This window comes from Diabrotica undecimpunctata, chromosome 1 (genome assembly GCF_040954645.1).
Source record: "Diabrotica undecimpunctata isolate CICGRU chromosome 1, icDiaUnde3, whole genome shotgun sequence".
Classification (NCBI taxonomy): domain Eukaryota; kingdom Metazoa; phylum Arthropoda; class Insecta; order Coleoptera; family Chrysomelidae; genus Diabrotica; species Diabrotica undecimpunctata.
The window spans coordinates 105,039,711-105,066,692 of NC_092803.1; the positions used below are offsets into that span (position 1 = coordinate 105,039,711).

General features: G+C 32.6%; 2 protein-coding genes across 2 annotated transcripts in view; one reads left to right on the plus strand and one right to left on the minus strand.

Moving 5' to 3' along the window:
* The window catches only part of LOC140451901 (solute carrier family 7 member 14), an 812,989-nt gene that overhangs the window by 397,308 nt on the left and 388,699 nt on the right, over nt 1–26,982 (minus strand). The gene's annotated exons all lie outside the window — the stretch shown is intronic.
* The window catches only part of LOC140439814 (uncharacterized), a 30,400-nt gene continuing 10,920 nt past the window's right edge, over nt 7,503–26,982 (plus strand). The window contains exons 1-2 of the mRNA XM_072529967.1: nt 7,503–7,661; nt 19,735–19,827. Of these exons, the coding sequence (XP_072386068.1) occupies nt 7,577–7,661; nt 19,735–19,827 (178 nt within the window). The 5' untranslated portion in view covers nt 7,503–7,576. The remainder of the gene's footprint in view (nt 7,662–19,734; nt 19,828–26,982) is intronic.

Consider the following 26,982-nt stretch of genomic DNA (forward strand, 5'->3'; position numbering starts at 1 on the left):
GAACCAGCTATAAATTCCAGCTATAGCCAGTTTTCTATACCATTTTACTCCACGGTGCAAAGAAAAATTGTAAGCTTTCATTTGGTCTGATATGTCGATGTGTCGATATGTCGATATAAGTGGTTTGGTTTTTTCGCCAGACCTTCTCGCCTGAGTGACCATTTCAGGAACATATTTAGTTGTCAACATAAGGACGTCTCTCCTGTCTTTAAATTTCTCTATAAATATTCCTGTGTTGCTTTCCTCGGCAATATGTTCGCCGCGTCTTTTCTGAACAACATTTTTTGAGTTGTTCTTTCTGTTGCTTCGTAGAGTACCTAAAATATATGTATTTTTTTCCAGAAGTTTCGATGCTAATTCAACAGAGGTGTAATAGTGGTCCACGACGATAGTGCGACCTTGGTTTAGTAAATTTTCTGTTAGTTTCAAAACATTTAAGTCGTTTTCAAGACAGAGCTTAAAGAGCTTGATTCCAAATTTGTGTCTTTTGTTGCTGATGTACTGTTTAAATTTAAGTTTCATCAATACAGATAAGTTCTCCTGTAACAATTGAAGATTTAAAATTCTTTAACAGCTTCGTAAAAACGGGTGTTATTTTTTACAGTCTGTCACCATCAGGAAAATTATTATTATCTGCAAAATGCCAATTTTGGAACAACAACTGAAAACGATTCCTGGGCATTACTGTGTTTATGAAGTTATGATATAACTTATTTGTAGATCAATAGGATGTTTTTGATGGCAACTGAACAAGGCCTATCCACAAAATACACCTCACAAACTTTTCCATTTCCGAACAATTGGCTCTTGGTCTTGTAGTTTGCTCCTTTCTTTGTGCAGTATATCTATTTGTCTCTCTAAAAAATAACTCAAATATTTCGTCGGTAACCATTAATTTATAAAAATCGTATGGAGTTTTTTCATAAAAATCATAAAGGTTCTCGTGAATTCCAGGATTACCCACTGTGAATTGAAAATTCTTCATGTGCATACCGGATACTTCAGACCATGAAAATACTTCAGCAGGCTCAGCAGTGAGTTCATCTGTCAGGGTCTTATCATTGTAATTCATGTTCTGCTGAATAACATGCTCTATAACATTGTCAATATTATTTCCTGCTTCTGTTACCTGAACTGAATTTTTAGATGTCTGTGGATTTGTCGAAAATACTTGGCAAATTATCTTTGGAAGTGTAGTCAAATTTTTTCTGCTGAGATTGGACATTCTTGATTTTTTTTCTAGGTGTCTCTGGATCCTCTTCTGAACTGGACATGTCAGAGTCTGAAGGCGCATATTCACTCATATCAGGGGAAATGTCTTCGTCACTAGCTGAAAGCACCTCCTCCCACAATTTTTTCAGTTTATTTTGTTCCTTTTCGGAGCTATCCGCCATTTCTAAGTCGAACACAACATCAACAACACTCACTGACTGCAAAGCGCAAGCAAACTGGAACGCTGACGACTAGTGCCGGCCGACGAGAATCGTAGAGACCGCTACCTTCAAGGACGAGCAAAAAATTAAAAAAAAAATGCCAATGAACCTTTATAATAGCTCAAACATATTCAAAATTTCAAAGAAAAAAAATTGGCCCCAGGGTTCCGCAAAAATATAATCCTATGGTGGCACTGTATGTATTAAATACAAAATTTCTGCAAATCTTAGACTTAAGCGCGTGTCGGCAACATTGTGAGACAAGAGTGGCGACCGCGACATGCAGTTCTAGCCGCCTGTAAGGGGTTTAGCCGATTCTATAGGAATATATACAGTGTGTAAAAGCCAAATGGAATAAATTCAATATTTAGGTTACTGTACATATTTATAAAAAATCCCGAAACACGTCAAATTTAAATTATAACTTGACATTCTTTAACGTAAAAATGCAACCCCTACCTTCAACCCCCTTAGAATGACAGGTACAACCCCCAATTTTTAAAATAGGAAGTATAGACTTGTGATATATCGTTTGAAAGGTCTTTTCATTCTCCATTCAAAAATGTTGTCGCTTTTAAGTTTATTAAAATTAATTAAGATAAAATAAATTAAAATCATGTGGTTACCGAAATTCGCTACAATACAATCAAAAACTAAAATGTAATGCAAAACGTAATAAAATGTAGAACACAAAAAAGAACTATGAATGTTAATGAAGTAGATGTTCAAAATGTTCACCGCGAACGTCTTGGCAACATCCTAATCTCAAATAAAACTGTCTTCTAACATTATTTAACATAACAGGCGTGATCGACCTAATCGCAAGTGTTATTCGTTCTTTTAAGTCATTTAAATCAGAAGGTTTAGTTGTTTACACATGGCTTTTTACATATCCCCATAAAAAAAATCTAATATTGTAAGATCAGGTGATCGCGCTGGCTATTTAATCGATCCTCGCCTCCCTATCCACCGATTGGGAAATATTGTATCGAGGTACTGCCGGACATTAAGTTGCTAATGTGGTGATGCTCCATCTTGCTAAAACCATATCGTATTCGCTGGAACTTAAGGGTTTCCTAGATCAGGATATAAATTTGCCAACGTTGGAATGACATCATTTTGAAGTAGTGCCAAATAATTGTTGCCATTCAAGTTGCCCTCAATGAAAAAGGGACCAATGATATTGTTTCCTACAATCCCTGCCCAAACACTAACCTTTTGAGGGTATTGAGTGTGTTCTTCTCTCATCCAGTAAGGATTTTCCGTGGCCCAGTAGCGGCAATTTTGCCGATTAGCATGACCGTTAAGTGAAAAAGTACACTCATCAGAAAACATAACGTCTTCTAATTGGATAATATTGTTATCCAACATGTCCATCATTTGCTCACAAAAAAAAGGTCTCCTATCAAAATCGTCTTCCATGAGCTCCTGAGTAGGTGTCATCTTATAGGGATGCAATTTATTTTATTTTAATATGTTTACTATCGATGTATGGCTAGCATTGAATGTAGTGGATGCCTGTCTACTCGATGTATGTGGATTTTCCTGAAACTCAAGCAACACATCTAATTTGAGTTCATCACTCAGTGCATTGGCAGCTGCTTTTTTTATCTGCCTTACATGACCAAACTCGAGAAACTGCTTCTCTATTTTACTTATTGTTCCTTGGGATATAGGCGGTAAATTAGGAAATTTCTCATGAAATAGGCGAGTTACTTCCTTTTGTGTTCGGGTGTTATCTTCGTAACCAATCATTTGTAAAACTGTTATTTTATGCATTTTCGTTAATCTAACCATTTTTCAGAATTGAATTGAACGAACTTTTTACTTAAATTAAAATACTGACAACTTAAATAAAACAATTTACTAATGCGTGTTAAAATAACGTTGCCACGGAAATTCTTTAAAGTTTTTAATGGTTACCATCTAAAAACCACATTGCTATGGTTTTTGTTCACTTTCTCATTATCAAGACTTAAACGGGAAATAAGTTTTGAGTATATTTTAGCGAATTTCGGTAGCCACATGATTTTAATTTATTTTATCTTAATTAATCTTAATAAACTTGAAAGCGACAACATTTTTTAATGGAGAATAAAACGACCTTTCAAACGATATATCATAAGCCTATACTTCCTATTTTAAAAATTGGGATTTGTACCTGTCATTCTAAGGGGGTTAAAGGTAGGGGTTGCGTTTTTGCGTTAAAGAATGTCAAGTTATAATTTAAATTTGACCTGTTTTGGGATTTTTTATAAATATGTACAGTAACCTAAATAATGAATTTATTCCATTTGGCTTTTACACACTGTATATTATAGGAAGGAATAATTTGAAAAGCTGACAGCCGTTACCCAGCTTAAGTTAAGTGGTAAAAATTCCAAGGAAGTATATTTTCGTATTTACATATTCTAAGAAGCAATAAGGCTTTCTTTATTAATTTCGATAAGACGTTCGCATTTTTCATGTTCGCATTTTAAATATTTACATAGATGTTTATTTTAATACTATCTTAATTATATAACGCCAATAGTGTTATATTTTTTATAGTTTAATTACGCAATTATTTTGGTAAATAATTTATTTTGATTCGTATTTCAATCTGATTAAATAATTTAAAATGGCCACCAATAATAGAGTAATTTTAAAAAATCAGCGCAGTAGCTGTAAGGCCCAACTAACACGGATAGAAAAGTTCGTAAAGTCGGAAGTAGATAACTCTCATTTATTTAAAATCAAATATAAAAATTTATCCAAAAACTATAAAAAATATCAACAAATTCAAAGTGAAATAGATATGTTAAAAGATTCAGATTCAGTGGCGTCCGATACTGAGGAAAATTAGTCTGTATATGAGAGATTTGAACTCGCGTTAGCCCAATTGCAGGAATTAATTGAAAATTTGTCTACATCTAATAAAATAGTTGATAGATAGTGTTTCAAATGTAAAGTTGCCTGATATTAATATAAGACCGTTTTCTGGGGATCCACAAGAATGGATGTCCTTCTTTGATTTATTTTCTTTGCTTTTATTGAACAATCCCAAATTAAAATCAGACAGTAAAAAGTTCTACTATCTCAAAAGTTTACTTAGAGGGTAACCGCTTAGCTTAACAGAATCTCTACCCGTTACAAATCAGAACTTGGATGTCGCTATTTCCACGCTAAAAAATAATTATGAAGATAAGAATAAGTTATTAAATTTCCTGTATCAGACATTACTGGATCAAAAGCATATAAATAAATGTAATGCTAGCAAAATACGGAATTTCTATGTTACAAGTAAAAAAACACTGGATTTAATAAAAAATCTTAGACTATCTGCTTGAGTTACCTTTAAGACGCTTCTCGTATTTTTGCTAGAGAAGAAACTGGACTTTCAAAGTCGACGATCTTTTGAAAGTGAACGAGATTTCGGTGAAAACCCGGTAATAGTTTTAGTACAAACTCGCATAAAGATTCTCCCAATAAACTTTTACGCGAAGGTGTCTGATTCGACTACGAGAAACAGTAGCTCCAATGGTAAATATTGTAGTTATTGCAATGAGCGATCGCATTCCACATACGTGTGTACAAAATTCTTAAAATTAATGCCGCAAGAGAGACATCGATTTGTCAAACCAAAATCTCTTTGTTTTAATTGTCTGTCAAATATGCATATCTTGTCGAGTTGCAAATCCTTGTCTAGATGTCAGTCCTGTGGTAGGGATCATCATTCGCTCATTCATTTAGAAACTAATTCGCCGCGAGTTGGAACTCAGCAAAGGGTTCAAAATGTATCACAAAATAGTCAATTTCTGAGACATAATGGGAACAGAATTAACGTTTCTACTAGGGACGCTCATTTGTCCAATCTTTCTCTAACACAAAATAGTACTTTTCTTACTCAAAATTCGCCCTCTAATTTACTGGTATCCGACACAAATACCGATAGTAGTCTAGAAGTTTGTTCATCTAGAGGTACTACTAATTTATTTGCCCTTAGTAAAAATAATTGCCAAATCCTTTTACCTACCGCTCAGGCAAAAGTATATTCAAAAACGGGTAAACCATTTTCTGTAAAATTAATTTTAGATTCAGGAAGTTAGCAAAGTTTCATATCGAAAGACTTAGCAAATCGATTACAGTATCTCACTAGAACTCAAAAATTATCCATTTCCGGTCTAGGAAACATTGGCCTTGTTCAATCAAATGAAATTTTTGATATTGTGTTACACTCCAAAATTAATCCTTATCAACAATTTGATGCTTTTTGCTCAGTAATAGATCAAATTAATGAGCGATTACCACAAATCGCTTTAAACCCTCATGGTTTAAAAATAACCGATTATCTAATACACGAGCTGGCCGATCCTCATTTTTGGGAACCCAGCAATATTGATATAGTGATGATAGGTGCTGATCTTTATTTTAGCATAGTAAAAGGCGACCTTATTTCACTAGGTCATAATCAACCCACGCTTCTAGAAACTGCATTTGGCTATGTAGTTGCAGGACCAGTTCCTAATTTAAGCCACCACAAAGGCAATTATCGTGTCCCAACAACACATTCTTTTTTATCTGTTCAGGACGAAAATAATCTAACCGTAGGTTCCGACGGTGGAGAAAAGGATATATGTTCAATTTTGGAAAAATTCTGGGAATTAGAGGAACTTCCCTCGCGATTTTCTCGTTCTGAAGAGGAAGAAATGGCCGAAACGCTCTTCGCCGCTACTACTAAAATTTTAGAGTCAGGTCGATATCAAGTTGAAATGCCGCTTACTTGCTCAGGAGTAAAACAATTGGGTGATTCATTCACCATCACAAAAGACGCTTTCTCACACTAGAGAAAAATTTTAGAGAATACAAGAGTTTTTTTAGAGAATACAAAAAGACAATAGAAGAGTATTTATCCTTGGAACACGCAAATGTCATACCGCTTACACTCACTAATTGTTTAAATAAACATGAATATTTTATTCCTCATATAGCTGTTATTAAGGAGGGAGTTTCGTCCACTAAATTTCGTGTAGTATTTGAATTTTCCGCAAAATCCAGCTCCGGATTTTCTTTGAACGAGTTAACTCTCAAAGGGTTTCAAGTAAAAGACAACCTTTTTGATATATTGTGTCGATTGCGGACTTATAAATTTGTTTTCACCGCTGACGTCAATAAAATGTATCGCATGATAGAAATGTCTCCGCATCATCGATATTTACAAAATATTCTCTGGAGGGACTCACCCTCAGAAGATTTCAAGTGTATTGAATTATCTCGCGTTAGTTTTGATCAGAATTGCTCTCCATTTCTAGCTACTAGAGTTATTAAGGACATAGCTCTTAGGAACTCCCAAGCACCACTCGCATATAAAGCTTTATTAAAGCAAACATATATAGATGACATCCTAGGAGGAACCGATAAGTTTCACGAACTTGACAGCTTTATTTAGAATTAAATGCTGTTTTAAATAAACACGGATTTTATCTTCACAAGTGGTGCTCGAACATACCATCTTCTTTGCGAGAAATTTCTGAAATACCTCGTTTTATTTTTGTAAACAAAAAAATCACAAAACTTGATATCCACGGTTTCTGTGATATAAGCCTAACCGCTTTTGGGGCTTGCATCTATCTTGTTGCCCAATATAGTGACAACTCATTGTCTAGTAATTTAATTACCGCTAAGTCTCGTGTTGCTCCACTCAAAAATAAACTCACTATTCCAAAGTTGGAATATATATTATATATATATATATATATATATATATATATATATATATATATATATAATATATTTAAAATGATATAAATCGGGGTAATTTCTAAGATATTAGCACTGAATTGACATGGATTTTTTGAGATAAGCTTAGTTTTTGATTTTTGACCTTTTAGCTTAAGTAGTTTTATGTCCAGTTCTAATTAATTTATTTAGTATAACAGCAGGTTCAGTTGTCCCTAATTGTTAAGATGAGATATTTTATACTGGTTATTTAACCTTGTTAGGGCATAGTCACTAATGGCATTTCCCTTAATGGGTTATGAACGATAGTTATGAGAATAATTTACTATAGAAACTGTCATCAATAAAATTTATATAAGTAAAAACTGTCAAAATAAATTAACTTTTACGAATATCGGCTGATACTAAAAGATATTAAAACGAAAATGAACAAACTATACAACTTTTCTTTTGTTGGTGATTTTCCAATGTTTGATTCATCAGATCCTGGTAAATCTATATTTGCCCTAGGTACGTAAAAGTGTTCATATCTATTTATCTTTTAGTTCAAGAACAGCAAATTAATTTTATATGAAAGAAACTAATACCATAATTAGGGAAATATAGAAATATTTTTTTTTAATAATTGAAATTTAAATAGTTGAGATTTATCGAGATTCTCCTAAACAGCACTTTAAAAAACGAAGATTAACAGCAATACAATCATTCATATTAAGGTTTGAGTTAACCTTAACAGAGCGGTTATGTTTTATTTGATTACCGTGAATGTATGCTTTTTGCCAAGTTGGTAATAATAAACAAGGTTTCAATTATTATTGGTATATTTGCTGTATAATAAATATCTTTTTAAACCCCACAATTTTCGATTTTTTTAATCAGAATCGCCCCAAGCATGTCCAACCAACCATCTCACACTATAAATCGTACCACCACCAACAAACCGTAATGCACTTCTCAACTTCATCCATACAACTAATCATCTATATTCGTAACTATGTAATTTTTAATTATATTAGAGCGATTGGGTCTAATGTAATGAGAAACAATGTCTTTCTCAAAAAACTTGCTAATAAAAGACATTTCTCTAATGACAGCCTCCTGAATATTCCACCCCATATATCTGCTAAGTATGTATAAATCTAAATCACACGAACCTAAGAATCATATGAAAAGTAGCATAATGCGCACCTCCAACGCACAAATTATATGCTACCCATAATTCACTCTCTCTTCAAGAAACCCAACTTATTGCTTTCCTCGAAAACATCTTTCGCGTATCTTATCCGACATGTTGTTTAAGATTTAGTATTTGCATTTGTATAATTGTATGTATGTATGCATGTATATATGTATGTGTGTATTTATTGTTACGAAAATTCCGTAAGATTTATCCCACATAGAAAAAGTCTCGTGACGAAAAAGGAGAAGTAGTTCGAGAACATTCAAGATGACATCGACAATTCATGAAATTTCTGATGGAGACGGGGTTAAGAGGACTTACCTGGAAAACATATCTAGTATATCTTGACGATATAATGATTATGTCCAAAACTTTTGATAAACACTGAAAAAATTAAGCGAGGTTGACAGATTGAGAAATGCCAATTTAAAGTTAAATTATAAGAAATGTTCACTATTTCAAAGAAATGTATAGGTACTATTTGAGACATATCGTTATAGTGGAAGGTATTAAAACAGATCCAGAGAAGATTTCGGTTATTAGAGATTGGCCTATACCAGGAAATAAAAAGAAAATTAGTTTTCTGGGGCTCTGTTCATACTACCCAGAATGTATTAAAATTTGTGGCCACGTTACTACGCCGCTTTATCGGCTAACCGAAAACAACATTGAATTATACTGGATACCATATTGTCAAACAGCACCTATCCTAGCCTACCACGAGAAGATGGTAAATTTCTGTTAGATTAAAACACATCTTAGCATGGTATTGGTGCCATATTATCACAAGAATAGAGAGGGAAAGGAAAACTTATTGCGTAATTTATTAAAACAATAGAAAAGGCTAAAAAAATTATTGCATTAGCAGGAAAGAGCTCCTAGCCATTATAAAAGCCCTAGAACATTTTCATACTTTTCTTTATATAAGAAAGCTTATAATTAGAACTGACCATAACGCTTTTGCAGTGGATAATGCATTTAAAAAAATCAGAAGGACAAGTTGCCCAGTGGATAGAGAGACTCCAACAGTATAATTTCGACGTAGTACATTGAAAAGGGAGTCTCCGTAAGAATAACGATATTCTCTCCAGGCAACCCTGTTTAGAACGGCAATGTCACTACTGTAAAAGACTTGAAAATAAAGATGAGATAACTAAAGAACTAAGTCTTCACGTAACCACAGTTTTACAGAAAGAAGATAATGATGAGAATTCTCTGAGAAAACTTTTAAAAAGAGTCAAAAGGAAAATAACGACTTAAAAGTTATACGAGAGTGGCTTAAAAATGGAAATACAGTTGAACTATAAAGGTGACCTGGGCTCAATGGCAATCTCTATGGTCTACTGTATCAGAAGTGGGAGAGTCTTGATGGAGTATATACAGTGCGACAAGTAATACTCTTAAAATCACACATTAAAAGTGTGTTACAAGAACTTCATAGCCTCCTTTGGGGAGAACATTTCGGAGTTGAAATGAAATGAACACTTGCCAGAGTTCGAAACAAGTTTTACTGGAATAATTGCCGCAGAAATGTAGAAGATTGGTGTAAGAAATACGATATATGTAATGGTTGAAAAGGCCCTATAATAAGAGGTCGTGATAAAATGACACAATATCTTTCTGGAGAGCCTTTTGAACGACTCACAGTGAATATTTTCGGTCCACTTTCGATGACAGAGAGACGGAACAAGTACTTAATGGTCGCAATGAAATATTTTTCAAAACAGTCGGCAATTGTACTCCTTCATAGTTAAAAAGCGACTACGGTAGCAGAAGCATTCATAACACACGTTGTATCGAGACATGGAGTTTCTTGAGAGTTACATTCTGATCAAAGAAATTTTGAATTCGAATTATAACAAAAACTAATGAAAATGTTGGGTATTAAGAAACCTCGCATTGCTCCTCTCCATCCACAATCAGACGGAATAATCGAAAGACATAATAGAATTGTTTGTCAATACCTTTCAATGTTTGTCGCTAATAATCAAAAAGATTAGGATACTTTAATACCTTTATTCCTGTTAGCCTATAGAAGTTCGGAACATGAATCAACTGATTATTCTCCATTAACGATGATCACCGGAAGATAAATAAAGCTTCCTTAAGATCGTACTGTCGGAAGATTGCCTCCCTGACAAGAACTTCTATCCCTGACATACATCGAAAATTTGAAAGAAAAGTTGGAAAAAGTCTACGTATTTGCTCGTACACGTTTGACGCTTTAAAGTAATAAAGTCAAGGCCAGGCTCGACATGCATCCTACCGGTACAAGTTTTGAAAGAGGTGACATAGTATAGTTTTTTTTTTTTTTTTAATTTTTTTTTTTTTTTTTAATGGCTTTGGCTTGAAACCTTTAGCCACGTAATTACATATAGATATTAGTATTCATTCATACAGGATTGTACAAGGAGGACAGTTTTCACGCTCAGGGATTCATCAGAGCAGCTTTATTGTAACAAACAAGACATAAACCACGGTTAGGTAGGTGGGCAACATATATGGTAAACATACAAAGGAAATATTCACGCATACGATCAATTTTACACTCATACCTTTAATTTAATTTTTACAAGAAATATCATAATTATTTTAAAGATTTTTATATTGTCTTCACTTAATAGAAGATTTACGTTTAATGGTGTACTTAAACCCTCTTTAATCAATTCTTTTAGCAGCCACGTACTTGTATTACGATGTAGTGGGTAGTTGAAAAATATGTGATTTAAATCAGCTATACTAGTTCCACACTCACATCGGTCTGTTGGGAGAACTCCTATTTTGTGTAGATGTTTCGGAAAACATCCATGATTTACTTTTAATCTTAAGACAGTTGACACTGTGTTTCTGCTTAGTGTGACATCTTTGTAAAATTGTTTTACATCTACTGTTGGTTGTAATTTGTATAAATTAGTGCCCCTGCTTTCACCAAACTGAATCCATTGTCTGTCCCATTTAAATTTAATATGTTGTTTGATATAGGCAAGTAGGTCACATGTGTTAAATTCTTCTATCACCCTATGTGGGTGTTGTAATGGACTTTTAGCTATCGAATCAGCAATAGTATTGCCAACAATATCTGAGTGTCCCTTAACCCATAGAAATTTAGTACCATATGGATCTGATAGTTTTAGTAACTGTTGAAAAATTTCTAATATGAATATATTGCTATTTATTGTGAATTCAAAGTTTTGCAAGGAGTGTAATACTGACAGTGAATCACTGCATATGACAATTTTGTTCCACTGGTTTTCACAGCACAATTCAAGGGCTTTGTATATAGCACATGCTTTAGCAGAAAAAATGCTGGATTGATTATTTAAAATAAATGATTGTTTAATCTTCATACATAGTATAGTTATACAATCCTACACTTAAAAAGGACTTTGTTTAAAACTGCAACGAAACTAGGAAGGCCCGAATACCGTTCTGCAGAAAATAAACGACCTAATCTACCGCATCCAGTTTTCAGCTAACAGTAAAACCATGGTAGTTCATATAGCTCATAATAGCTCCATAACATGGAACTAATCCACCCCGTTGAGTTTAATCGAATCCTAATAGTTTATTTATTTGAGGCGAATAACTATACAGGAGGTAGAAGTATTACAAAAGTTCCGTAAGATTTATCCCACATAGAAAAAGTCCCCTGATGAAAACAAAGAAGTAGTTCGAGAACATTCAAGATGACCTCGAAAATTTATGACATATCTAGTGAAGTCTAGAACATCAGAAAATATATAAACAAAAAATATATGTTTTTGACAGTTTAGAACAGTAGTAAAAACAGTCAAAATAACTGTCAAACTTAACGTGAATTTTGGGATTTTCCCCGAAAAATATTAATTTTTTTCGGTTTTCTGAAGATAATTGTAATTATGTTAACTAATTATTAATTTTCTCGAAATTTGGTATATTTAAATTGAGTATTGGTAAATAAATAAATTTTTATTTATCCAGTCAATATGAAATAAAAGTGAGAAGTGATGAGAAAATGTTTTCAACAGGGAACGTACCAGTTCCAATTTCCAATTTTCCAACCAATAATTTTCAGTACCCTACAGTGAAGTTTCCAACTGTAATGGAGAACGATCCTACAAATCTAATACATACGTATTACAAAGTAAGTCAAATAAATACTCAAGATCCACCATTGTGCTTAAATCAACCAACAGTCAACCAATTGATAATAACCTTTTAATAATTATCAACAACAATATCAGGTACAGCCAGTAGTTGCCCAGCAAACGAACTTTTCTCATTCTACATCAAACTCTCAAGCTAACTAAAAATTTAAAAAACTATCCCGAAACACAGAATGAATATGATTCGATGTCAGATGAACAACATAAAGACTCTCACAATAATAAACACTCATGGCAAACAATAAGATCAAAAAGAAAAAGGCTTAAACGTCAAGATTCAAGAGAACAATAAGCTCAATCTCACCAATCTCAAAACCCCTCCAATTTTTATATATGGCGTAAATGACTATAGTAAAATGATAGATACTTGAGCTCAAGCAGTAGTAGTAGAAACTTACTTCACTAAAGCCTTAACCAACAACACAATAAAAATTTTACCAAAGACACCTGAATCCTACAGAAAACTAATACATCACGTATGAGAGGAAAATATCGTCCACCATACATACCAATCTGAGGAAGACAGAGCAGTTATTTGAGATCTACATCATTCTTTTCCGATAGATAAAATAAAAGCGGAAATCCAGAAAAAGGGTCATAAGGTAAGGAACGTTACAAATGTCAGACACAGATTGAGCCGTGAACCATTACCATTATTTTTTGTGGACCTCGAGCCTCAAACGAACAACAAAGACATATTTAAAGTACAGTATACACAACATTGTAAAATAAGGGTTGAACCACCGAGAATTAAAAGAAATATACCACAATGTACACAATGTCAAGAATATGGTCACACTAAAACGTACTGTTCAAAACCATATAATTGCGTAAAATGCGCTGGATCACACAACACAAAGGACTACAAGAAACCAAAAAACACGCCAGCAACCTGCACTAACTGCAATGGAGACCATCCTTCCAATTACAGAGGATGTTCTGTTTATCGTGAAATACTAAATATCAGATACTATGACAAATCAAAACAAATCACCACTCAAAATCCTGTCAACAATTCCAATGTAAATATACCTACCCAACATCATGCTCATAATTTCAACAGACTCAGTTATAGGGATGCTACCATTGGAAACATAAATGCAGATAACAAAAATAACAACAATGAATTAGCAGATAAACTATCAAATTTCCTAAACGAATTCAAAAATATGTTTTCTTAATTCTTAACCATGTTAACTACAGTCACTACGAACTCCGTCGTGGAATGCTAATGGCATTTTAAACCATATATTAGAGGTATCACTCTTTTTAAAAATATATAATATAGACATTTTATTAATATCTGAATGCCATGCCACACAAAGAACGGTTATTAAGATACCTTACTATACTGTGTATTATGAAAACCATCCAAACGGAGGAGCACATGCAGGTTCTGCCGTTATTATTAAATCAAAAATTAAATACCATGCAGTCCAACTTTATATTACGGAAAAAATTCAAGCAGCAATTATTAAAATCGAAACAAACACCTCCCTCAGTGTATAATCAGTCTACACTAGACGGCCGACTAGACGTAGGGCCCACCTAGACGTCCAATTTCAAGCAAATAGTATCATGATTTCATACAAACTCTTGGATCCAAATTCATAGTAGCAGGAGACTGGAATGCCAAACACACCATATGGGGTTCCAGATTAATCACGCCTAAAGGTCGAACATTAATGAATATCATCCAACAAAATAACTTAAGACACTTATCTACGGGAGAACCCACATACTGGCCTACGGATGTCAACAAAATTCCAGATATGGTAGATTTTGCTGTAAAAAAAGGGATATCTGACATCCATAGTGCAATAGAGTCAAACATCAGATCACAGTACAATAATATCTTTAAGTACACACATAATATGGAGAACACCACCACCCAAACTCACAACTAAAGAAAAAAACTGGGATGTTTTCCAAAAATCTGTAAATATAAAAATTAGACTAGATATTAGGATAAAAGAAAACGAAGATGTAAAGAAAGCAGTAGACTATTTAACAACAGTTTTACAAACAGCAGGATAGGAAGTAACACCACAGCGCCCAAGAAGTGTGCAAGGAAACCATAATATCCCCCTTCATATAAAAGAACTGGTAGCAGAAAAAAGAAGAGCTCGACGCATATGGCAACAAACGAGAAATCCACTAAATAAAACGTACCTTAACAGGATAAGTCATAGACTAACTGGAGCATTACATGAAGAAAAAAACGACTCTTTCCAGTTTTAGGTTTCGAACCTTTCACATGAAGACCATTCTATATGGAAAGCTACAAAAAAGTTTAAACGACCGACAATAACAAATTCACCTTTAAGAAAAACAGATATGACCTGGGCCCGCACAAACGGAGAAAAAACAACAGTATTCGCAGAGCAACTTGCAACTGTCTTCGCAGCACCAGATACTAATAACGATGAAGATGATGATATAAGAATGTACCTCGAAACTCCATGTCAACTATTTTTTCCTCTGACAACATTTACTACGGCAGAGGTTCGACAACAAATAAAAATGCTAAATCCTAAGAAAGCTCGTGGCGATGATTTGATAACAGGGAAATTACTTCAGAAGTTACCGAGAAAAGCAGTGGTGGTATTAACAATAATATACAACAGCATACTACGTCTTCGATACTATCCAATACAATGGAAATTTGCTCAAGTTACTATGATTTCGAAACCTGGTAAGCCCGCAACGCAAGCAAATTAATATCGCCCTATAAGCATACTCCCAATAATGTCAAAAGTAATAGAAAAGCTGCTATTAAATAAAATCGAGCAAGTTGTTCCCATAAACGAAATTATACCACAACACCAATTCGGATTTAGACGTGAACACTCAACCATCCAACAATGCCACAGAATAGTAAATATAATTAAAACAACTCTCGAAGAGAAAAAGTTTTGCGCTGGAGTGTTTCTAGATATACAACAGGCATTTGATAGAGTATGGCATGAAGGTCTTCTCTATAAATTGAAATTACACCCAACAGACCAACTATACTTTATACTAAAATCATATCTTACTGACCGTTACTTCCAAGTCAAAATTAAAGACAGCTACTCAAATTACCACATCGTACAATCTGGCGTAACTCAGGGTATCGTTTTGGGCCCATTTCTGTATCTGATATTTACAGCAGACGTTCCAATCAGCAATGATACCTTCTTAGCTACATTTGCCGATGACACGGGAATTTTGGCAGTGGATATCGACCCTAATGTAGCATCACAAAAAGTACAAAATCATTTAGATCAATTACTAAATTGGCTGAAGCAATGGAAGATCAGTGTTAATGCTAGCAAATCAGTACAAATTACTTTTACAACAAGAAAATCCACATGTCCACAAGTTTATATTAATAATACTCCCATGCCTATAAAACCAGTTGTCAAATACTTGGGATTGTACCTGGATGAAAAACTTACATGACAACGCACATTAAAACTAAACGGAAACAACTAGATTGTAAACTAAAAAATATGAACTGGCTATTTAACAAAAGGTCTCAGTTATCTCTTGAAAATAAACTGCTTCTGTACAAAGGTATACTTATACCAGTTTGTGCATATGGAATAGAACTATGGGGCTGTAATAAACGTTCAAATACGAAGATATTTCAAACATTCCAATCCAAAATACTCCGTATGATAAGTAAAACTCCATGGTATGTATCTAACCAAACACTTCACAATGATCTGGACATCTCATTACTTAAGGACATAAGAAAGAATCACTTAATAAAACATAAAAATCGCACCACTGATCACAACAACGAACTTATAAATAACTTAATCACCCAACCACTTGCCGAAAGAAGATTGAAGAAGGTATGGTCAGAAGACCTACCGCAATAATACTTAGAGAACCGTCACTGGACGGTACCTAATTCACGTTAATTTACTTAGAGACTATTTACTTATTACTCTGTGTATAGAGTAGATTGTAAACATGCAATGTAACAATAAAAATAAAAAAAAAGAACAATAGTAGTATTTGCAGGTTATAGTTGTCATTGAGTTATTGTAAACAAGTATTGTAAAATTCTTGGTGTTCCGAATAAAGTTATGTAATGTATGTATGTATGTATGCATGTATGTATGTATGCATGTATGTATTTATGTATGTATGTATGTATGTATGTATATTTATATGTATTTGGTTTTATCTTAGTCTAAGATATATTATCTATCTTAAACTCCTAATTGATACTAAGCATTTGTTCGATTTATATCAGTGACAATGTTCCGTTACGTCGACCACCACAGATTTTTTCCATCCAAAGAGAAAATATCCCACTCCTGCGCCAAATACTACTGCCAAGCAGAGCCACACGTTGAAAGTCATGAAAATTAACATAAGGAAGTACGACAACACCATTTGGACCATATGTAGGATCGTTTGAAGGGCGTGCATCTTGCTCAACATTGTAGGCTGAACTACTTCAGGCTCTTCAGGGGTAGTAGCTATATTGCTGCCAATATAGCTATTCCTACCATAGAGCCTATAAGACCGCCAGCAGTCGTAAAGTGCCATGCCTTAAAAAGTACATATTCGTCCGTACTAAATTTAAAATACATAGACATATCCATTCCCGTCCCATCGGAGTTATGCATGTGATCCATAGAATGATCCATGTTGTGACCTTCGTGCAGTGAATGTTGCGAATGATCCATTATACTTAAAATTTCTGTTGTCTTCTATTGCACTGTATATGTATAAACACAACAACTACCGACAGCGACACTTCGCAACTAATAAAAATTTTCATTTAAGTCATCTGTTTGTTCGTGTGTTTTAAGGCATGGCACTTTACGACTGCTGGCGGTCTTATAGGCTCTATGGTAGGAATAGCTATATTGGCAGCAATATACGAAGGTCTTAAATATTTTAGGGAATATTTGTTTTGGAAAACCTACAACTCTTTACAGTATAGGGCAGTGTCGCTTCCGGATAAAAATTCTACCCCTGAAGAGCCTCAAGTAGTTCAGCCTACAATGTTGAGCAAGATGCACGCCCTTCAAACGATCCTACATATGGTCCAAATGGTGTTGTCGTACTTCCTTATGTTAATTTTCATGACTTTCAACGTGTGGCTCTGCTTGGCAGTAGTATTTGGCGCAGGAGTGGAATATTTTCTCTTTGGATGGAAAAAATCTGTGGTGGTCGACGTAACGGAACATTGTCACTGATATAAATCGAACAAATGCTTAGTATCAATTAGGATTTTAAGATAGATAATATATCTTAGACTAAGATAAAACCAAAGTGTATCAGCTGCGAAAAGTCTGCTAAAACTGACTAGAAAATTTATATGTATATATATACATATATATATATATATATATATATATATATATATATATATATATATATATATATATATATATATATATATATATTAGAAATGATATAGAAAGAATATATATTAGAAATGATTATTTCGACCAAAAAATAATTTATAAATACGTCAAATTATCGGGTAAAGTGGTCTGTAATAAAAATCTTTCTTTTTTCTTAATTACTCAATATTTCGCCATTTATTTAACAGCTTCTTCAGGAGTAAACTAAAACAATTTGAACATTACAAAAAATGGCGTACAAATACATTTTAAAACACAGAATTTAAAAGATTTCGCAAATAAAAAATGACATTGAAGTATTTGAAAAACTGAATGTCAAGATTAAATTGTCTTAAGCACGTTCGTTACAGCTATACGATAAAAAATTAAAATTATTTCAAATGTAAAAATAAAAATAACAATAAAATAAAAGTAAGAAGAATAATATTTCTTTGATGAATTATTAAGGTTAGTTGTTATTAAGATGAATGTTGGCTATTTTGAATGTTTATAAATTTTGTTCAATATGTTACAATATATGTTACTTAACTGTCCAGTGACCGTTTTATAATTTAAAGTGTTTTTATTTTTGTTAATGTAATACATCTCAAGAAATAATCTACTTTTGTAGTTATCAGTCTGTGCCAAAATCTGAAAAATCATATGCTAGACTATAACAAAGCTCACATTTTGGCACAGACTGATAACTACAAAAGTAGATTATTTCTTGAGATGTATTACATTAACAAAAATAAAAACACTTTAAATTATAAAACGGACACTAGACAGTTAAGTAACATATATTGTAACATATTGAACAAAATTTATAAACATTCAAAATAGCCAACATTCATCTTAATAACAACTAACCTTAATAATTCATCAAAGAAATATTATTCTTCTTACTTTTCTTTTATTGTTATTTTTATTTTTACATTTGAAATAATTTTAATTTTTTATCGTATAGCTGTAACGGACGTGCTTAAGACAATTTAATCTTGACATTCAGTTTTTCAAATACTTCAATGTCATTTTTTATTTGCGAAATCTTTTAAATTCTGTAAGTGTTTTAAAATGTATTTGTACGCCATTTTTTGTAATGTTCAAATTGTTTTAGTTTACTCCTGAAGAAGCTGTTAAATAAATGGCGAAATATTGAGTAATTAAGAAAAAAGAAAGATTTTTATTACAGACCACTTTACCCGATAATTTGACGTATTTATATTATATATATATATATATATATATATATATATATATATATATATATATATATATATATATATATATATATATATATATGTGTGTGTGTGTGTGTGTGTGTGTGTGTGTAGAATTTATACTATATCTTTGGACACAGGATTTATGCATTACCAAAAGATATATATTTCATGTCTCTAATGTTTCACAGTTTTTATACGCTTTTTCTCCTATTTTTTAGGAGACTGAGTTGTGGGGTTATAGTTCGGCGAGGTTATGATATGATTAGTTTTAGTTTAACCAACTGATATAAATTACCATTCCACTATTAACTTTTCTGAACCGAGACTAGCAGAATCCTCGTGTTTGGTGGCATCGTAAGAGCGTAAGACTCCTCATTTCGATTATATCAGTTACATTGCTACGTGGGAGTATGCTGTGATATATATAATAGATAAATTTGTTCAATCAATAGTGAATAATATTGTCTATAATGTAGGTTTGTTGTCAGATTTGGTCGCAATGCTGCCTCACTCATAACTTAGATACACTACACTGTTTAATTACAAAATTAACGTATCTACTGTATATATTAAATGCATCTTGGACACAGTCGCCACCAAATAAATTAAAGTTTTTCAAAAGTCTATGTAAAACAGTTGCTGTTACATTTTATTTCATATTTTTTATTTTTTATTTTTAAGAAAATAGTGATTTACAATCTCTATCACATGAAATATATTTTTCTCCTGATGAACACTGTAGAGCTGGATGTGGTCTTAAGGATAATTATAAAGGTAATCTAATATTTTATTTTAAAAAATTTATGGTTGAATGCTCAAATATATGAACTTAACAAATAAAAGGCAGATATCAAGCAGTTTTTTAATTAAATCTTGCTCAAGTACTTTCGCTCTCGGAGCATCTGAAACAAACTAAGAAACGGTTTTTCAACTGGGAGAAAAGTAGCAAACTTCGATAAAAACTTGGATCTGGAAACTAAGAGGGAAACAAATGAAAACTCTTACTGGTTGTAATACTCAAATTAATTGAAATTGTACCAAAGGTAAACCAACTTTTTAAATTTTTATTGCAACTTCACCTATTAGGGTACCCAGGAAACCCACATAATTCTTCTATAGGTGCACATTTCAAAGGCTTTAAGTCGTCTAATTGTGTCTAGATTTAACATCCATGATTCCACTCCATAGTATAGTACACTGTATACGTAACATTCTGTTAGGCGTACTTTAAGAGCTAATGTTAAATCTTTGCTACATAGGACCTTTTTCATTTTCATAAAATTAGAACGTGCTTTTTCGATTCTGACTTTGATTTCTGCAGTGTAGTCATTATTTTCTATCATAAGTGTTCCTAGGTAAGTGTACTTTTTTACTTTTTTGATCTGCTGGCCCTCTACTATCAAGATTTCGTTAGTATTATGGTTGTTTTTACAAATTTTCATAAACTTCGTCTTTTTGATATTGAGCGAGAGTTCGTACTCCTTACTACACATTACTATTTAACTTATGAGTCTTTCCAGGTCTTGTAAACTATCGGCTATTATTACTGTATCATCTGCATATCTGATGTTGTTAACTAAGACTCCATTTACTCTTATGCCAACTGTTTCATCTTCCAGAGTTTCTCGAATTACCTTTTCAGAATATGCGTTAAATAATAGAGGTGATAGTATGCAGCCTTGCCTGACTTCTCTCTTTATTTCCATTTCTTCAGATGTCTCTTTTTCAATTCGTACTACTGCGCGTTAATTGTAATAAACGTTTGTTATTAGCCTTAAATATCTTTCATCTAGGTTTTTATTTTTTAGAATTTCCATGAGTCTGTCATGTTTTACTTTATCAAACGCTTTATTGTAGTCTATAAAACAGACGTAAAGAGGACGGTTAACATCCAAACATCTCTGCGTCAGCACGTTAAAGGAGAATAGTGCCTCTCTGGTACCCATACCATTGTGGAACCCATATTGTGTGTCAGTAATATCTAGCTCCAGTTTAGAGTGAATTCTGGCGTGGATAATTTTGTATGTGACATTAAGCTTATGGTTCAACAATCACTGCACTCTTTGGCATTCACTTTCTTTGGCAAACACACAAATGCTGATGTCAACATTTCTCTAGGGATGATTCCCGTAATATATCTAGCGTTGAACAGTTTTACTATTATGTCCAGGTTTTTCTCGTTGACCAACTTTAATAGCTCGCTTGGTAATTCATCTGGACCAGAAGATTTATTGGATTTAATTGAGTTTTACGACATCGTCGTAGTTTTTGTTCTGTCTCCAATATAATATTTCCTACTTCCTACTTCGGCTAAACAAACTTGTTTGAGACCAATTGATCTACAGTTAGCGCTAATTACACTTTCCATATCTTTTTATAATTTAGATATACCATTTCAACAGTTGTATATTTTAACACCTCCCATTGTTGGTTAGTTGGTTATCAGTAATGGTGTGACATTTTTAATTTTGTAGTTTTTGTCCATTGAGTTTCAGCTTGACTAAACCAGTGGTATAATACTTCAGTTTGCACACTTTGTTTTTAAATTTAATCTTTATCTCTAAGTATTTCAATTTTATATTTTAATTTCTCTTTTCTATAGTATTGGTAGAGCTTGGTTGACCTTTTAGGTGATTCAACCAACCACTCTCTAGCAGATTGTTTAGTCTGCATCGTCACGGGTAGCGTCATAGAATATAGGTTCTTGACACTACTCTTGAGTAGTGAATTCGTTTCTAGTCATCATATATTTACTCTAAGCAGGTTTAAATTAATTACTGCATGAAAAATAAGTAACACATTATGGACATCAAATGTCATGCTGCATAAAAAATTAAAAGAATATCTGTCACTAAAAGATTAGATCCAGTCAAAATGTGAAAACAAATGTCATCCAATAACAAATGTCCGCCAAATAACAATCTGTTTAAATTTTTATAATAATTATTCTTTTAAAATATTTTCATATAAATGCATACAATTATTATTTTTAAACATACTATTTAATTTATATAATAGGTAAATTTACAATCCAATGACATTTATTTATATTTTATTATTATTATTTGGACTGACTTTGAAAGATTTGTCATAAGTAAATAACTTATGCTTTGTTATTAGGTCAACATGTGGCGTTAGGAGCAAACTTAATAATTTATTGCATTTCTTTAAAATCTAAAAAATAAATAAATAATGAAATAACTTTATTTAATTTTAAATAAATTATTTAAATTTTAAAAGTATGAAGCAAGTAAACATAGTATGAAGCTTCTCGCTAGTCTACAGTATCGCGTACTGTTAAAATTTTTTGTATAACTTGTTATTTTTTAATATATTATTTAGTTATAATTAAATTTAATATCCAATGATACTTATTTATATTTTCAGAACCTTATATAAATATAATTTCATATAAAGAAAATGTTTGATCTTTGCAGTTATCAGCTTGACTATTGTATTAAAGTGTGATAAAAAGAGTTATTAGTAAAAAATTTTCATATTAATTTATACAGTCACAGCGGAAGAGTTCATTTGTGTACCTAATGAGGGGGTGGCCGTTAGGTATACAAAATGTCAAAGCTGGCTATAAGTAATTGGTTATTTTGATTTGTGAAATGTTTAATAATTTTTTTTTAATTTAAAAATACGGAAACATAGTATAACATTTTGCACATCGTTTCTCGGTCTACATTGCCATCTACTGTACCAGTTTTTTTCGAAGTTTGCTACTGGTCTCTTAGGGTAAGTGTGTATAAGAGCACGCATGTGTATAAGAGTACGCACCTATTATTTTTAATATATAAATAGCCATCTATTAAAGTAATTTTTACTTGAAGGCATTCTAAATACATTCCTACTGCACGGTAATAAACAGAAATCTACATTATCGTCCTAGTTTTGTCAATATGGTCGCTGTGTGAACAATTATGTGTTCACAATTTAGTCAATTGAGAGGTAAGCAAACCATCAGTTTTGTATAAAATAATTTTAGACTTCATTTATATGAAATAGTGATTTCTTAAAAAAAAATGAGCCGTAAATCTATTTGTTTTCGTAATAAACGCTTTAAAATCACAAAATGCATATGTATAAGAGTATGCAGTTACCGATATATAAGATTACGCAATGTGAACTCTTATACACAGTTGGGTACTCTTAAAAAATTTTGTTTCATTTGTTTTAAGTTTTCTTTTTATTTTCAGATTTTAAATTCATAATTAGTCGGTACAAGCGAAAAACCGATAGAAAGTTAATTTTTACTGAAGAAAACTTACTAGAAATACAGCAAAAATTAAAAGCAGGATGTAGTAAAAGAAGTGTAGCGAATGATACGGGAATAAATGAGGCCACATTAAGAAAAAGATAAAAGTGTGGAAATGTACCAAAATCATTGGGACGTTTTCAAAGCGATATTCCAAGCGACCTAGAAGCCGAATTAGCACAACAGATACGAGAATTAGATCAGATGTTTTATGCAATTACAAAAAAAATTTGCAAATAGTAGCGTATAAATTTGCTGAATCTAATAATCTTTCTCACTGATTTAATAGAATTCTACAAATGGCTGGTGAGTCATGGGAAAGAGGATTTTGTCAGCGGAACAAAATTGCGCTTCCGCAGCCAGAAAAATGTTCGATGGCCCGAATTATGGGTTTTAATAAAAATGAAGTAACAAGATTTTACGATAACCTTAAAAATCTTAAAGAACTAAGGCAATACTCTCCAAGTTCAGTATATAACATGGATGAATCGGGTTTATCAACCGTGCCCAATAAGTTACTCAAGACATTAGCGAGCAAGGGAAAGAAACTTGTAAGAATACCTCCTTTAAAGCAGCCAGAGAATGAAGATGATCTAATTTCTTTTCACGTTACACCGCCTCTAGATGTGGCTTATCTTGATATCGAATGCGAAGATGGTGTATTAATACCATCACAAGCTAGCACTAACAGCTTAAATATGTTAGTGTCAGAGGCAGAGATTTTACCATTACCCAAAATTAAAGAAACGCCTAATCGACGCAAAACCTCAAAAGTCCGAAATACTTTCCTGTAATGTTTCCTGAAATCATGTCTTTTTAATGCAAGAATTGGTGGCACGAATCTTGTACGACTTACATAACAGGAGACTTCATGGGTTTTAACTCTAAAGAGTAGAAATGGATTTAAAGATGAAATAAAAATGAGTTCTAAAACATACTTTTCATATTTCTTTTTTTATGTATTTGTGTTGCGTTTATTTTAGAAATAAAGTTTGATTTTTGGAATGTCTTAATATTTTTGTACACTTCAGTAATGTGCATACTCTTAAACATATAGATGCATACTCTTATGCAAATTTGTGTACAAGAGTACGCGTTAGCAGCTTCGCAAACAAAATTAAATATTTCCTATTTGAATACAAACATGGTTTCAAACTATTCTAAAACATCTTTTTAAATGGTTAATTAAGAATGTGAGGAATGATAAATAGTCAATTTTCGTAAAAATAAAAAAACTGTCACACTTTTAATATTAAGTGCGTACTCTTATACGCATTTGCCCTACATGAAAAAACATTTCTTGGCTTATTTCAGATACACGTGAAGATACTCTGACAGCGAAAGTACTTGGGCAAGATTTAATTAAAAAACTGTGTTTGATATCTGTCTTATATTTGCCAAGTATTTTACTTTATTTAAATATGTATGATATTGAGAATGAAATACTAAGTCTCTGTGATCTCCAACTACAAATTTAGCAAAAGGTAGGTAAATCTGAAATGCACAAGAATACAAAACTTTAAGACAGAACTTAATAGACAGAAGATTATTTAATGTAAAAATTTGCTAGTAACGGAGCATACACAAAAGAAATAGGTTATCAGCGCCATAGAAGATGATTGTTAAAAAGAACATCAAAAGTCTAAAATGGTACCCAGAAGAGAGCAATTGGACTTTCGGTGTCCTTTTTAACAACTATCTTCCATGGCGCTGATAACCTAGACTATTTCTTTTATTTATACTCCGTAAGTAGAAAATATCTTCTGTCTACTAAGTTCTGTCTTAAAGTTCTATATTCTTGTGCGTTCCAGAGTATATATATATACATATATATATATATATATATATATATATATATATATATATATATATATATATATATATATATATATACATTCAGGAATTCTACAGTATTAACTGCTTTCCCTCGCTTAACCGTTTCCATCTCTCTCTGTTGTCCCATTCTCCATCATTTTCTACCTTCCTATGGGGCTCCATTCGGTTATTCTCTTTATCCATCTGCGTCGCTAGTTCTTCTTACATGTTCATACCACTTTAGTCTTTTTTGTTCTATATATGTTAACATGTCTGTTTCTATAGATGTTCTTTGCTTTATTTCATCATTACTTCTCCTATCCATTCTTGTTACTCTACAGCATCTTTGCAGGCATTCTATCTCTGTTGCTACTATCTTACTGCTGTTTTTCTTATTTATGATCCAATTTTCAGCCCCATATGTCATAATACTTCGTACTAATGTTTTATAAATCTGTGTTTTTGTTTTCATATTTAGGTACCTATCCCACCATCCTGAGTTAATTTGTCGAATTGCTGTTCTTGTTTGTCCTAATCTTTGTGTAACTTCTTCCTTTGTTGTTGCCTTTTATGATTCTTCCGTGATTATAAACCCCAAGTATTTAAATTTATCCTTTCCTTTGATTGTTACGTTGTTATTAATCGGTAGATCTTCTATGTCTTCTTCACTTGTAGATAGATACTCTGTTTTTGCGAGGTTAATATCTAGGCCAGCCTTGGTTGTCTTGGTCTTGTGCAATCACTACTTAATCGTCTGCAAACTTAACGTATATAGGTATTCGTTCCATACCGGTACATCCATGCCTTCACATTTTCTTTTCTATGTAGTCAAGGCTTTCTCTAAGTATATTTTAAATAGGGTTGGAGATGTGAAACAACACTGCAGGAGCCCTTTTGTTGGTGAAGTCTCCTACGATTCTTGTTTCCATTTTAATGGACAATTTATTTTCTTTATACAGATACATTGTATCATCTGGTATAATTTTTTTGATCCGTATTTTATAAGCTCAGGTGAGATGCCTCCAGGTCCCGGTGCTTTTTTATTTTTGATTGCTTTTATGGCCGTTCTCATTTCCCTATCTGTTATTTCTATTTCTTGTTGTGAGGATCTGCTTCATCTTCGCCTGTTTTCTTTTTCATTGAATTGTGGTCTTTGTTTTGTTAACAGTTCCTTGTAATAGTCCTTCCATTCTTTGTCCTGTATATTTCCCAATTTAATTTTTTCTTTTGAGTTTTGTTTCAATCCTCTCAGTACTTTCCATGACTCCGAAGTTCTTGTACCTCCTATGTATGTTTCAATGTTTAAGCAGGTTCTTTCCCATTCTTCATTCTTTTGTTGTGTTATTTATTTTTTCACTTCTCTATCTTTTTCTCTATATTCTTTATAAACTTCATCGTTGTTTGTAGTCAGCCATTTTCTGAATAGTTGCTTTTTTATCAATTATTCTTTTTGTTGGTTCATGTATTTCATAATAGTGCTGTTTATTTGTTATATATTCTTTTTCTCCAAGGGCTTCGAATGCTGCTTGTTTTATACTCGCCTTCATATGCTCGTATATTTCTTTGATGTTGTCGTACCTAAATTCTATTAATTTTTGGTCTAGACGTTGTTGGTATAGTTCTCTTATTGATTGTTCTTGTAGTAGTTCTATATTGTATTGTTTTTCTCTTATAGTATTCAACGGTTCTTCTGTAGAGGGGGTCTTGTTATGTTTCCAATTAATGCCCATTTTTGCTGTCAGCAGTTTATGGTTCATTCCACATTTTGATCATCTTCTAACTCGCACATCTTTTATCTTTATTGTGGTATCTTGTTTGATTATTATGTAGTCTATTATTGATTTCAGCTTTCC